This window comes from Platalea leucorodia (genome assembly GCF_965183815.1).
Source record: "Platalea leucorodia genome assembly, chromosome: 4".
NCBI classification, from domain to species: domain Eukaryota; kingdom Metazoa; phylum Chordata; class Aves; order Pelecaniformes; family Threskiornithidae; genus Platalea; species Platalea leucorodia.
Window position 1 is genome coordinate 46,122,179 of NC_138826.1, and position 15,988 is coordinate 46,138,166.

At 39.2% G+C, this 15,988-nt stretch overlaps 1 protein-coding gene across 1 annotated transcript in view; it reads right to left on the reverse strand.

The window, feature by feature from the left end:
* Window positions 1-15,988, reverse strand: part of ANO2 (anoctamin 2) — a gene marked incomplete at its 3' end in the record, with an annotated part of 188,697 nt that overhangs the window by 18,766 nt on the left and 153,943 nt on the right. Inside the window, exons 16-18 of the mRNA XM_082309248.1 lie at window positions 15,022-15,079; window positions 14,081-14,181; window positions 4,985-5,133 (exon numbers count right to left, since the gene is read on the reverse strand). Of these exons, the coding sequence (XP_082165374.1) occupies window positions 4,985-5,133; window positions 14,081-14,181; window positions 15,022-15,079 (308 nt within the window). The remainder of the gene's footprint in view (window positions 1-4,984; window positions 5,134-14,080; window positions 14,182-15,021; window positions 15,080-15,988) is intronic.

The following is a 15,988-nucleotide window of genomic DNA, read 5'->3' on the forward strand; positions in this document are numbered from 1 at the left end:
GTGTGAAAATTAAGAACTAAGTTCTGAAACAGCGGTCAGATTTCTCTCTTCTCCTTAATATCATATCTCTTCTTACATCCCAGTCATTCTGCCTTTTTAAGAAATTCAGGAAAAAAAAATGCTTCCTCTGCACTTGTTGCATTGTTTCCCTTCCCTCCCCCTTTCAAATCAAATTTAGAAAAACAGGTAAATAAGCTGTGTCACTGCCTCTTGCCTCACCATTCCAGCTTGATGCCCTTCACAAAAATCCCAGCTGACAGGTTCAGTACTGAGCTGCACAAAGTGCTTCCTCTCGGTGTGGGTGGTCTGAGTCACTCTGCAGTGAATCTGACAGCTGAGTGCAGTGATATGGACCCGGGGCAACAAGCAGGCTGGGGAAGGGCAGCTTGGGTTTCACGTGCTGTGCATTTGTCTTGAATCCTACAGGCAGGGCATAGCTCGCTGTGGCACACTACAAGGCTCAGTGAACTATTTTCTTCACTTGAGAAACTAATTCTTCTGTTGTAAACAAATGTTTAGATTAGTAATTCATCCATTCATTTGCAGGGCATCTATCTAATTATCCCTGAATGACTGCAGGATGAGGCACTCGGCATTGTTTATCATCTAGGCACAAGGGACTAATCTAAAATATAGGCTTAGTGTCCAGTGATTTATAATATCAGTAGCTTAGACCCTGATACTACAAGTTATTCCAACAAGTCAGACCTTTGCATCTAAGTGGTAGCCTCACCAATGAATCAAGGGTGATCTCCTACACAGAAGTCTTGAATCAGGGTGATGGCATCATCACAGATGCTATGGGAGTTTGCCACAGGTAACAGAGAGTGGAAAGAGCTTCCTCCCACACCTGCATGCTTTGCATTAGGTCCAACTACAGTTAGGAGAAAGCACCAGCATATAATATTTGGAAAGTGGTAGATTCTAGTTTATAACACACTCATTATAACTGGAAAGAAGTCTGGCTCCTCCTTACCCTGCCAGTGGCTTTTACTGTAATTAGCCATGAATGCTGCAACTGATCGTGTGCTTTAGCCCCCAGAATGAATAAGATCAACTACCACAGATGTGCAAGGGAAAGAAATTAAATATTTATAAACAGTTGTATTTATTCTGTTTGTTTATTACCAATAACTAAAGGTCCTTGTCCTCAGAGAGAACTAGCTAACAAGGAAATTTTGGATGTTGAAGTGCAGACATTTCTGAGTTATGCCTGAGCATAAAAACATACAAAAATGTTTACAAGGGGAAATGTCTATATTTTTTCACCATTGTTTAACTCAAAAATTGCAAAGAAGTTTGCTTACAATTTCCAGGAGGAAAAACCATCTTGGGCTGAAGTAATGCATGGAAAAAATCAATCCTAAAGGAGAATTTTTCAATGAAGTATCATCATATGCAGAAGGGGATTAGGTAGTAGAGGCTGCAACACACAGCCAGATCCTAAGGTGAGTTGAAACAATTGGGAGGGAGATGATGGCAGGTGAGGGCTTCTTTTTACCAACTTAATGGCACTATAGAGGGCAAGGTTCAGATCCACAAACATATCCATAAAAGAGAACCCCAAATCTGCCATTATATAAAGTACCTCATCTACACTTACATATTTAAATATTTACATAAATCCACCACTATATAAAATCCCATATATGCATTTACAAATATATATTATAACTCAATATAGCTATTTATACATATTTATAGATAAACCATACACGGTATTGACTTTTTTATCACAAAATGCATTCTCTTTCAGATGTTTTGAGAATAGTGGCTTGTTAAAACAGGAGTTGTCACATACAGTATTTAACAGATGTCTGGTTTTAGATAACATGCCCATTGACAAGCTGTGGTTCTCACCTGAATACTTTTATGCCCTAGAGCTTGGGTTTACTTACATTATTTCTCTTCTTCCTCCTCCCTCACCCATACCATTCCCCCTTTCTCCTCCCCTGCCTCTCCTGGTCTACTCATGAGGCAGTTACAGGGCTGAGGGGTACGCTGCAATTTTGGTTTGCATCTGGTGTGAAGAGCCTGGCGTCTTACTTACTCCCTAGCATCCCTGTGTACTGCTTCCTCTCAGGTTCGTTTCCCTGAGGACAGCTGAACTTGGACTGTGTCCCAAGGCTGCAAGACTGAGTTATTTGGCAATTATTTGCACCTCTGTCCTCCTGGGTTCTGTTGAGTCATAGATACTCCTCAAAGTAACAAACACCCTTTAGAATGAAAAAGAAGGCATGTATGTATTTCGGTTTGGAATTCTCTGTCAGGTGCTTGATATTTGTCCTCGGCTAATTAATCTGTAGTGTACTCCTTTATCCCAGTGTTTGACCTGCTCCTGCTGGAGCAGTGGATGAGTGCTAGTGGATGCAGGGAGATGAATGTGATCAAATGATCTCAGTGAAAGCTGATAGGAGGCGACAGAGGATTCCTTACAAAGCAGAATCATACAAAAAATGACTAGTTGTTGGGTTTGCTCTCTATCCATTTATACACGCCAGATACTGTACTCAGAATTTCAAACATCATTTCATAAATACCAGTGCAACTTTGGACAATGGAGTTACATTTTCTCTTGCGTGAAATACAATCAAGATACTGAAGGGACCAGACTTCTGAATTATGACTACTGAGGACAATGGCACAGTGCCAATTGTTAAAATGAAAATAAATTATTAATGATATTTTATTTGAACAAACTCAGTGCTTTACAGTTTCTTTCTTGACTCGACTTCCAGATAGCAGAAAACTAATGCTATGTCTCAAATGACTTACAGTGGACCCATTGACCTCAGATCCTAAATCAGAGAGTCTTTTAATGATATGCAAATGATGGATCAAGTCACTAAGATGTCAGCAATCCACACTTGCAGTTAATAAAAAGTGCATACAGTTTCACTCTGATAGACATTGCATCTTGAGAGAGGTATTTCTGTGAAGCAGCAGATCCAGCTCCTTGGTCCCACCTCATGGAAATCAGGAACTGCTGTCTCCCTGACAGTGTAGTTACCAAATATATAACTGGTGGCATCTTGTCACTACAAGAAAGAATTGCTCCCAGTTCCATCTGGGTTTCCACCAACATACTTATCTCCTCTAATGTGGAAAAGCAAACTGTGGAGCAATCTTGAAAAAGTACTGATCTCTGCCATAGTTTAGCAGCAATTGTGAAAAACAGCAGGCACATATGTAACATAGATGATATACACAGGGCAGGTACCAGCTTTACAAAATTATAATACTATTGACTTTAATAGAGTTGCTCCTACTTTACATGGGTTTGAAAGACGACCAAATGTCCGGCAGTGCATACCACTAGTGACGTCAGTCACTAGTCACTAGTGACGTCAGCAGGGTGATGCATGCAGAGGAAGTATTCACATGCTATTTAAGAAACTAGAGAATGTGCTGGTTAAAGAACTGGTATTAAAGGTGGGAGACTGAGAAATAGTTCCCAAGTGCGCCCTAGATTTCCTTGGAAGTGTGGCTAACTCAATACCTGCATGCCGCAGCTCTCCATAAGTAAAATGGGAATAACAATTCTCCATTCCACTGTCTCTTTCAGCTGACTGAGAAGCTCTTATAGGCTGAGGGTTCTCTCCTGTTGTATATGTGTGTGGATTTTAATTTAAGCATAGCTGAGAATGCTGTGTACATGATTCACATCATGTAACATTCAGTCATGAACTAAGTCATCTAAAAAGATATTCCTACAGTCTTCTGTTGTAAAGGGTAATTTACTTCTACGAGAAAATACACATTTCTATTTTGGAATCTACATATTTTTACAACATTTGAAACATTAATGAGCAATTTCAGTTTTGGGAGGATTTACACCAGATGTTTGTGCTGCCATTGAGAAGGACCTCAAGAAGCTGGAGAAAGGGTACAAGAGGAATCTCACAAAGTTCAGCAAAGGAAAACACAAAGTCTTGCACCTGGGGCAGAATAACCCCAAGCACCAGTAGATGCTAGGAACCGACTAGCTGGGAAGCAGCTTTGCAAAAAAGGGCCTAGGCATGTTGATAGCGTGTTGAACATGGTGGATAGCATGTTGAACACGAACCAGAAATCTGCCATAGCTACAAAGAAGGCCAATAGCCTTCCAGGGCGCATTAGGAAGAGCGATGCCAGCAGGTCAAGAGAGGGGATCCTCCTACTCTACTCAGCACTACTGTGGCCACACATGGAGTGCTCTTTGCAGTTCTATGCTCCCCAGTACAAGAAAGACATACACATACTGCAGTGAATCCAGTGAAGAGCCACTAAGCTGATTAAGGGATTGGAGGACTTGACATACAAGGAGAAGCTGAGAGAGCTGGGATAGTTTTACCACAGGAAGAGAAGGCTCAGGGGGATCTTATCAATGTGTTCAAATACCTCTTGGGTGGATTAAAGAAGACAGAGCTAGACTCTTCTCAAGGGTGCCCAGTGAAAGGACAAGAGGCAATGGGCACAAATTGAAATAGAGGAAATGCAATTTAAACATAAGAAAAAACTTTTTTACAGTAGGGGGGATCAAATATCGGAACAGGTTGCACAGAGATGTTGTAGACTCTCCATCCCTGGAAATATTCAAAACCCAACTGGACAACCGGACAAGTCCCTGAGCAACCTGCTCTGGCTGACCCTGTTTTGAGCAGGGGGTTGGACTAGATGATCTCCAGAGGTCCCTTCCAACCTTAGCTATTTTGTGATTCTGTGGCTGTGTGGTTTCTATGCACTGTTCTCAGCTGGGAACACTGGACTCTCACAGTGTAAGTATTAACAGATACTAGGACTCATCATTGTTGCTATGCTGGTAATGTGGTAGTCTCATAGCCCTGCTGTCTTGTATGTAATTTCTGCAAAGCTACAAGTGTTTTGGTTTTTTTTCCCCCTTTATCATGCCAAGTTATGACATACAGTCATACGATATACAGTGATTGGTGCTATGTAAAACTATGGCTATTGCAGAAAGGGAAAGGGAATTCAGAAAACTTACTCATTTCCATGTATTCTGGAGTCAGCCCAGTGAAAGGTTCCAAGATGTAGTCAAGATCCCATTGCCGAGGGTCCTTTGATTGGTTGATGTCCACTTCCTTTGGCTCAGTTCTTTCATCCTTCAGCTTCCTGAAGAGCTTCTTTAGCTTCCTGAGGAACAAAAGTTTGGATTGAACTTTTTTTTTTCCCCTACAAGATTTGCACCAAGACCTTGTGCAGCAACACAAAATGTATATCACATTGCTTTGGTGCCCCATAGGCTTAGTTTATACCATCCTCTGAAGTTCTGGTGCTGTTTTTTGCCAAGTGACAGGCTGCTGGGGGCAGCAGTTCCTGCGTTCCTGTGTCAAGAGGAAAGTTACAACAGCATAACGCTGTTAAAATGGAGTTGAACCCAGTACTTTTTAATAATTGTTTCTCTCTAGATACATGTTGAATGGGCATCTTCCTAAAGCTCAAGCATCTTGGACCTAGATAATATTAGTAATAAGTAATATTCTCAAAAACAACACACTGGGCACCACTCCTGAAAGAAAGAAACAAAATATGAGAAGGTTATGTGATGCCTTCATACCACATATCTATCACAGGTACACTTTTCTCTCACCATGAAACTTGTGAACTTCTAATATAGTATACTTTTAAGGTCAAAATGACCATACATATTGCCAACCAAAGAGCAAGCAAGAATGTACTGATTCCTAAACCTGGTGGAGTTATGAACATTTTAGCAGAAAAACTGCCTGTTGTTCAAAGCAAAAGGAAATGAGCTCCTGTGTTAATAAATCTGCAGCACCACAAAAAGAAGTGTCTCCAAGATACTCATAGGTCCAAAGCCATTTAGGACTCTAAAAATTAATATTATTGACTTAAAGCCAGCCCTGTGACCACCAGAAAACACCTGCAGCTCTTCAGGTTCTCTTGTCAAAAGCACATATACCTGAGTTTATCTAAATAGACAAAAAAAGATGCTGCTTGTGGAACCTTAAAGGGGAAGCACTCTTCTTTAACCAGAATGATGCTACAACTAATAAAAATAGCAAAATATTTACCTATGAAATGTTAAGTATAAGCAATGTCTTAATTTTACTAATGGCCTTTCATCCTGGAGAAACGCAATTCCCTTGCTTCTACCTAACATGCAAACAGAGTTCAAACTAATGGAGAGAATCAGATTCATGAGAGAGTTTCAGCAAGGGTACTAGAATTTGGCCTCAGAGGCGTGTATCATTCCTGTCATGCACAAACAGAAATCCTACCTTAGTCACTTCAGATTCAGTAACAAATTATTGCTAGAAAACTGTCACTTGGGATATATGCAGTAACAGCCTCTTCAGCACTCCACAATGCCACCCATACTGGAACTCACTGGGGAAGAACTGGAACTCACTGGAACTTATCTGCAAGTTTATTCCTAAACCACTGGAAACTACAGAATTCTATAACTACTAACATAAAAATTAAAACATTTATTGAATGCTTATGTGAAAAATACATATTTCTGAAATATTTTTTTTTCCTGAGAGTTTACTGATCGTGTATAAGGCAAAGTATGAAAATCTATGTAGACCCTGAAAAACTTACTTCACCAGGAGTTAGATGCTCTATGTACTTGCACAACTGTATAATCTTCCTTCTGAGATTTCTCATAAGAGGTTTAGAGGTTCTGAATTTTCCTTCAGATATGCTGCAGTGCGTATAAAGGTGGACCGCTGAGCTAGCGCACAACCACTGTTGTGGTGCACTTGAAAATTCCCCATGTCAGTCAGGAAATATTACTGCTACCTGCAAGACCAACTATGCTGGTGAGTTTTCACTGCCTCTGAAGCGGGAAACCAAAACCGTTTCCTACCATTTCTTAAGTAAATACAGATCAGTTATGTCTCCCAGCTCCCGTAGATCAGAAGTGGTTGTATCAGAGGTTCTCATTTTGACCACGTTTTGCAATAACATTGTCCATTTTGGCCAGACTATAAATAACTCACATGGGCGGGCAATTATTTGTGTAAGTATTTCTTTGGAATAGTAGTATCAATCACTGTCCCACTGAGATGGGGATACAAATTTCATGACACTGACAAATGCATCAATTTCATAAGTAGTATAATCCCAGAGTAAGATGAATCCACCTCTAAAAGAAGAGTGAAGTATGCCCAGTGCCCCCACAGATGACATTTTAAATGCATAAGCATCAATAACTTCATGCTATTTTACACATTGAAAAATTCCCATGGAAAAATGCAACAGAATGAGATATTTCTTCAAAATCAAGGAAGTGAAATAATATGTTGAATTAACATAAAACATCAACATTTATACTTATGGTATACCTTCATTCTGCAGATGAAATTTGTCTTTCACAAATATGCACAATATTATTTTATAGCTCTTCACATATATGCCATCTAAGTGAAAATCCAGACTAATTCCAGTGATGTTTTGCCAGTATTGTAAGCAGGGCTCTCACACAAACTTTTCCCCCACAGCTTGCTATAAATCCTTTGAACTAGAGATGTGTGGCCTGGAGACAGGAATGTATGGGGAAATGGTAAGGGGTTTCATTTGTACCTCCAGTTAAGCAGAACCTCTTTCTCAGACCCTAACTTAAGTAGCAGGGCAAGGCTAGCTGGCAAACACACTAAAGACTTTGCTGGGCAGGTTTATTGCTTTGTTCCTGCACATACACTGAACCACAGAGTAACACCGTGTCACCACACAGTGCACCACACTCTATAGCAGCCTGGAAATGACCACAGTGACTGCAGAATTTCTACACCGACCAGTGTTTACAGAACCCATTCCATTTCATCACCAGTATGGAGGAAATGGGGATTGGCAGACACTCTTAAAACAGATCTAGATTGCATCAGGGCCTGTCAGTCCCAGGATCACAAAGCTGCAAAAATCAACAGATCAGCTCCAGCTTTTGTTCCAGGTGCAGCTAAGACGTAGCTCATAAGTCTGATGGCAACATCCTCAGTACTTTGGCAACAGCCAGATATATTGGGGCTAAGCAAATACTTTCAGTACCCAGAACATTCAGTTTACACAGTTTTAATAAAATGGTGGGGAGATTTAAAATACTTCACAAGAAAGAATTAGATGGATCCTTACAAAGACATTTACCTCCTACATCATGCACAGTCAGCCATTTCAAGACACTAACATTTCCTTTCCCCCCCCTTCTGCTTTTATGGCAATCAAGGGAACTTGTCTATGATAGAGGTGATGTAGTATTCAGAGGGTAGGAGACTGGGGGCAGGATTTAAAACAATCAAAGAATTCCCAGGATGCTCTTCCCGCATATCCCAATTAATTTCCTAATGTGAGGGACTCTCAGAGGACAGTGAACAATAAGTTCAAGACAGTGCTGATTTCTGTTCCAATAAAATGATATGAGCTATAAATGTCCCTCACATTTCCTTGGGCAGATGCGATTGAAGAGCATCTCACTGTCACTGTGCAGCAGATGAGATAAAATTTGGGTGTGTTTAGATGTGAAGTCTGTACATGTGTGATCTAATCCTCTGGTTATAGCACCACGGAGTCGAGTTATGGAGTTTAATGCATACACATAACTCCTCTGAGAACCCAGTAACTAAAACAATAGTTGTTGTTTTTAATGTTTATTTGGGAATACACTAAATCCAGGGCTCAGTTACTCAGAATAATTTTTAATTTTTCATCTGACTATCTATAAGCCAGGCATGTGGAGTGGCACCTTTAACCATTTTGAGTTAAGCTTTGAAGAGTTTTCTTATGTTTATTTTTGTGTATTTTTTTTTTAAGGATCAACTAACTGAAAGCAAGCCAAACTAATTCTTTCAAATTTTTCACCAAAATTGTACCTTTGTATCATATCCAAGCATGTGAAGTTTCAGACCAAACAGAAATGTGTCAGAAAGTTAAAGAAACAGAGAACAGGGATTTGCACAGTGTTATTCTCCAGCTATACAGCAGTAGGGCAATGAAAATGAGTTTTGCAGAACTCTGTAGCTGCACATATGATTGTGTTATTAAAACTGAGTAAGCTTTTCAAATGCACTTGTGTGAAACCTGTTTTTTAATTACTCAGATCAACATTTTTTAAAAAAGTTGACAGACAATGATAATCAAGAGCTATTTTAGCTTCTGATTTCTGCATGCCAGGCAGCCCTACCAGTGAGAAAGAGGTAGGTTTGCCCATTCAGGATGAATCTCCGAGAAGTTTTGTGCTGAAAAGGCACATGTAGCAAAGTTTCATGACCCCACTGGTAGCCATTTGAATCTGGACAAACAGAGAAAACTGTAGAACTGTAGAACAGCCATTATTTCTGGTCCTATTGCCAATGAATATAAAAAAGCGGAATCCATTCTTGAGAAGACTGAATATCATGAAAGAAAAATGAATGTAGGATCAGGGAGAAAGAAAATGAAGAACAGATTTTTGTGAGAAGGCTATGTTTAGAGCAGTTAAAAATGATGCTGCAGCTTCTTACAAGGGATTGGCACCAAACTCTTGTGTTAGATAAGAGTGAGAACAAGGTTTAACTATGCTATTTGTAATTCCTAATATAACCAATAAGCATCCCATCATGCAAGGTAACCAGCATCTGAAGAGAGCATAAAATCACTACAGGAAAATGCCCCACCCCTGAAGAACCCACAAGATTTTGAGAGAAGAGATGACGAAAAGAAGAGAGAAATCAAAATCAGGTAATCCTGGCTGGGCTGCAAGCACATGGTGCACTTACACGAAGCCTCCTTTTAAAGAAACAGACAGGTGATTCAATAGTTGCTCTATTTATACAGTAAAAAGTGGTAGCAGGGTTTGGGGGTTCTAGGAGAAGACATGAAGATGACTTGGGAAAAATAAGAAATTTGTGGAGTGAGACAGAGTAGAACATATAGAGGCTGGAGAGGCAGGGCAGCTGGGAGGCAGGTTGAAATAGGACAGATGCAGGAAAATTATTTTGTTGGTGCAAGTCTTCGTCTTCAGTGGCTGTGCAGTCCTCATGATGTATGTCCACCAGAGCTTGCAAGAAAGATTGGAACTGAGGATCAATTTACCAGTTTCTCAAGACTCCCAGTTAACAAATCCCTTGGGTACTGCAAAGGCAGATCACCTGTGACAGTTACCAAGAACTGAATTCTTGCTAGATACTTGCTAGATACAGAGCTGCAAATGGATACTCTACATGGAAAGACAGAAAAGCCCTAGGATCCAGCTCCCAGGGTGGTTTTTAAGGTTATCTTTCCAGTTGATGCTTTTTCCTTTGTAGCACGATGGAAAAGGGTACAGGTAGAAAGCACAGAAATACTATTAGGTTGAGTAGCCAGAGCACCTGTGTCTAGAGAAAAGGAAGTGCAGTGACTCAGATTCTTGTGTCCTTGCCTGTAATTTTGTTTGCTGCTTTGGGGAAGGAGCACTGAAGGTTCAGGCTTTTCTTCAGTCATATTCTTACAGTCTATTCATATAAGAACACAACTTCTCATATTCACAGGTAAGGGGTACAGGAAGGAGGCAGGGGGAGAATGAAAGGACTTTAACCTCTCATCCTGTTCCACAAACAACAACCAATCAAAAACAGGAAAGAAAAAAACAAGCAAAAAAATACCCCATTAATTAAGAATAATCTATTAAAGTGAAAAGCAACATAAAAGATAATAGTTATGAAAGGGTGTCTTTAAATTTATTTCATTATCTATTCGTATCCTCATCCAGCATAGTTAAGTACATTTTGAAGTAAGTAATGGAAACCGATGTCGGATAAAAAGGCCAAAATCATGGCCCCGCTAAAGTCAATGGGAGTTTTGCCATTGACTTCAATAGGGCCAGGATTTCACCCTAAGGGTTTATCACCAAGGTCAAAGGCAGAGGGTAATAAAATAACCGCATGGATTTTTTTCAATAAGTTCAGAAAAACAGAACTGAAGAAAAGTAGTCTTAAGGAACTCTAGGTTAAGGGTATCCAGCCCTGCAGCCTTTTAGGGTCAATTCTGTGGCAACAGTAAAAGAATTATGGTATGTTAGACATCTGAGTGAACTGTGGCATATTCACATCTGTTAAACTTGTGAATTCCAGCACCACAGAACACATATTTCAATTCAAGAAGGTTTAGTTTTCCATAATTCAACTGTTGTTGCATTTACCTAGCTGTTTTGATATTCTTGGGTGCAGAAATTGAAAAAGAAATCACAGAAAGGTTTAGAAGACCAGCAAGTCACATCTGTGGTAGCTGTGCAGCAGTTTCTCCAGAAACGTTGAAGGAAAAAGCAAGCATGTGTCCCAATGACCCCAAACAATGCAGGGCTGCCATCTGAAGTTTAACTCCATAACTCTTCAGCCAGCACTGACCATGGATAAGCCTGAAAAAAGACATTGAGTAATGGTTCCCAGTTGTGGCAACATTTGAGGTGATAGAGACATAATGGATAGCTGTTGCTTATAAACTCAGCCTGTCATCTACTTAGTAGTATTTTTTGAAGGAAAGAGACAGCATATGGGAGTAAGGCTTTGTGATCTTCCGCAAAGCAATAAAGATGCCTTGGGTTTTTATGGTGAATTAAATCAAAAGGTTTTCTGAAAATAATCCTGAAATCCTCAGATTTCAATAAGGAAGAAAACTTTTGATCTGGGACATCATATAACTTAGCAGAGAGGTATTTCCATGTTACAGACATATAGAGGACAGTTCCAGATTCTGAAGGACAAATCACCATTTTTGATAATCCTTTCTGCCTCTCCATATGGGTAAGGTTGATTGCAGCACTTGTACTCTGCCCTCAGTGAAAATACAGGGAGCCAATGGAATAATCTGTTATTCACCGACCCTCATTCCCTCCAAAGAGGCACAAAGCAAGGGGGAAAAAAAATGCAGCTGCTGAAAGTGGAGATAGAAAAGATTGATCTATCTTTCTGCCACAGGAGGACTGTTCATCACAGTGCGTAGCTGGTGCAAAAGTAGACACCGGAAAATAGAACAAGGGCCTGATGAAGACAGAGATATCCTGGGAAGGAAAATAAAAAACTTATTGGTAGAAAAGGGATGATCTAACAGAGGAGATGAGCTGACTGTGAGAGATTACCAAGGAAAACAGGTAGCAGAACAGACAGAATAGGATACAGCAGGAAGCCAGATGAGAAGGCTGGAGGGCAGAGAGCGAGGATATGTTTATCCATACCTTTGTCACATCTCCTAACAACAGCATGTATAGACATAATAGATTACATGTGAGACACAGATATGCCGAAACTACTACTTCTGCAATACATGCATGTTTGGAGTCCCTCTTGGTCTGGATTTATATGTGTCCAGCAGACCTATGCACAGCTCTCTGAAAATCTGATTGATCAATACTCAAAGTGTGTCTGTGTGCCTGTGTATGTGGGGCAGATGAGGTAGAACAGAGTACCATTACGGATCTAGTCCCAACCAATAGAGCAGTCCATGCAGAAACAGAAGGCTAACTCTGATTAAGTGTTCAGTAAAGCACCATGTTTCTCCTGGTGCAAACAGGCCCAGTGAGAAGGGCCAAGCCCTACAGATATACATGTGATTTTCTTGAGAATGCAGACAAGCAAAGGAAAACCAGATGTGCTTACTTCAGAATGATAAGATAGAATTGTGACTGAAATGAGGTATTTATCTGTGAAGGAGATGATGAAAGTATGGGGTTTCTTTAAACAGTTATTCTGTTTTAAAAATTGAGGCCACCAGAGGTTGTTGGCAGAAGGGTGGGGGAGCAGAAATGAGGGAGAAAAATGGGATGGAATTGTCACATTCCTGCACTAAGTGTTGTAGCGAGGGAATTGAGAAATAATTTGACAGGAATTTTCTGTTTGGACTGGATAAGCCTCTGCTCTTATGAGTCAAAAATAATAAATACAGTATTTCTAACGTCATAAAATCCCCATTAAAGAAGTCCAGTAGCAGTAAGTTTTTGGAAGACAGGAAAAAAATCACACTAGTTTTACACTGAGAAAGCTTTAAGCCTTCAACATGTCAGATATTTTGGGAATGATTTACCACCGTTTTCTCAAAATAAACTGTAAACTCAGTGAGATGTAGACAGAAAACAGTCCTCCCTATTGAACTTTGACAAAAGAGCAATGAAACCATCCATAACCCACATTTGATTTGTTTGGGAATTTTTTCTTCCTCTCTATTTAAATTACTTCCAAAAAAAAGGTCTTGCTAGAAAAAGGGATGAAAAGGGCTCATTTTAAAAATATTTCATAATCTTTTAATCATCACTCATCTTGGTTTCTAGTTAGCATCTTCAAGGCCTTCCTTAGGGATGTGATCCAGAAGCTACTGACACCAGAGCTGAAAGATTCTGACTAACTTCAGTGAAGTTGAGGCTTGTGTCTAAGCCTGACTCTTCATCTAATACAACATTTCATAGACCACTGCCACCAAGAATGATTCAGTTAACAGAAACAGGAGCAAACCTCCCAAGAGGCAGGAGCAGGACTCAGTGGATTCTCAATGCCTGAAGATCCCCTTGACACTGGAGACAGACCAAGAGAGATTTCTTGCTGTATTTGGAGCAGAGAACACTGTGTACTAAGCATCCTGTGGCAAACAGCCACTGAGCAGTGTCAGCATCTCTCCCACATTGTAGCTCCTGCATCATACTGACATACAAATGCCTTAGAAATATGTGGACTTCATCTGTAAACCCGTAAAATAGTCATAGATCAAGTGATACATTTTAACATCTTTTATGAGCTATTGCTTTTCTCCACACCATCTCTCCTCCACTTTATACTAATCTGTATTCAATACTGCTGCCCTGAAAGCTTCTCTAAAACTTCCCAAGAGATCTATCATACCTTGCCTGTTTTCTCAGGTTTCTAAGATTAATTTAGATCAATTATTTAATATATTCAATCACTTTCTTTAAGCCATTTACTGCAGATATAGCTAATTATTCAACATAAAATACAGCCAGATCATTTCATCACAACCAAAAATGTGATTTATCATCACATTCAATTAGAACCCACTGAAGGCAGTGGCAAAAGTCCCATTCAGCTGAATAAGGATCAAGCCTTTAATTTACTGTGTCATAGGAATAACACATGGTAATGGAGAAGGCTGAGATACATACGGGATTCCAATTTCAAACAGATTGTTTTGAATCAGTTGTTTTCCAAGCATAATGATGCTCAGCTGAATACAGAGTTCCATCAAACAGCCTCCTGGAGCACACTGTAATTAAACAAAACCATAGAGTGTGAAGGGAGTAAAAGAATTAATTTAAAAGTACCCACCTGGGAGAGCTACCGATGTCTATATGTGCCCATCACCCCTGCCACCAATTTACGCAGGAGCACGGAGCTCGTTGATCATTGCAATTCTATGCTTAACAAGGTATTTCATCTCCACTCATAAAACTGCATTATGGAAAATATGCAGAGCTCTGAAATAACTTACTGTGCCCTGGGGCTACTATATTTCCTTTTAAAATATTTACTACATAATCAATGTAATAAACATAATGCAGTATCACCAATTCTCTTCCAACCTGATGTTTCCCAAGGGGGAAGAAAGTCTTCAATCCTGCAAAGACTTATGCAAAGCTTTATTGTAAAACCTTGAGTACATCTATCAATTTTCAAGGGAATACCCACAGCAGTTAAAAGGAATTTTGAAAAAAAAAAATGTTTACAGGTTTAGCACAAAATGGCTATAGCTTTTTAGGCTATTAAAATTGCTAGACTTCTAGTGATCTACAGAATGACAAGCAAGATTCAAGTTCTGGTTCTGCCATAGTTTTCCCAAGGGTCTCAGTCAAATCATGTAATATTTGCGCCTTAGTGCCCAGTTGTAAAACAGAAATGGTGAAGCTTCACCAAAGAAAGACCATGAAGTACTCAAAACTGCAGAAAGAAAGAACGTAGAGGTGCCTCAGATGGAAAATTTGGAGTTTGTCCATTTATTTTAACATGTTTTCTATTTTTCCCTTATTGTCTAGACTCCACTGAAATACACTGTACACATATCTCTTTTTGTTAAGGATGTGTTTGTTTAAATTTCTTATGTACTTACCTCTTCCATTCGATAACCACCAAACACATATACATAATGACCAGGGCGGCCAACAAATCTGAAAGCAATAACAATATATGAAATAATATAAAAATAGGAAAAAAGTTAATTTTAACAACATAACTGTTCATTCATATTAGCTACAATATTTCAGAACTAGCTACTTCAACATGACTTGTAAAAGACTCGACACCTCTTCAACTTCGATTATTTAAAATTATTTCAAAGTAGTAGGCCTCTACAAATGTTTTTCTACTACATCTTGATGAAATAATTTTAATAAAATATTTTTCTGTGTTAAAAAAAAAAAAAAATCTTCCTCTCTTGATTAGAGATCACAAACCAAACTGGGAACACATATCCTAACTCACATTCTCTTGCATCTTAGTAATGCCCTGAATGGAGTTATTTACACAGCTATACGCAGTCAAGGTTCTTCTGACTACACAGGGAGAAACAGTGAAATTGACTTTATTATAACCATACAACACAAAAAAAATGGTTAAAAAAGAAAGAAATTGGTGATACTTTTCATTAATGTCTTACAATATTTAGAACTGCTGGTAAAATGCATCATTAATTCTTAAACCAATGATGCTGAATAGGATTAGTGAAGAGTATAGATTAACAAACTTTACAGCCCCCAAAAGGAACAGAAAAATGGTATGAAACAGAATCCAGAGGATGTTTTAAACATTTTTGCCAAAGTTTGAGCAAACAATCATTTTAAGTTTCCCATTGAAAAGTATGTGTTATACCGTGGATAACTGGGTCCCAAAAGACAATGATCCTGAGCCCATAGGAAGTCACACTTATTTAGCAGGACAGCTGAATTAGCTTTTTGGTCAATCAGTTCATTTGCCAAAACATGCAACTTTCAGTTGACTATAACTATTTCTTAATTTAACTTGATCTGGGCGAATAGTGCAAAACATTGAGAAAGTAATAGAGAAAGTAGTTCCACAAT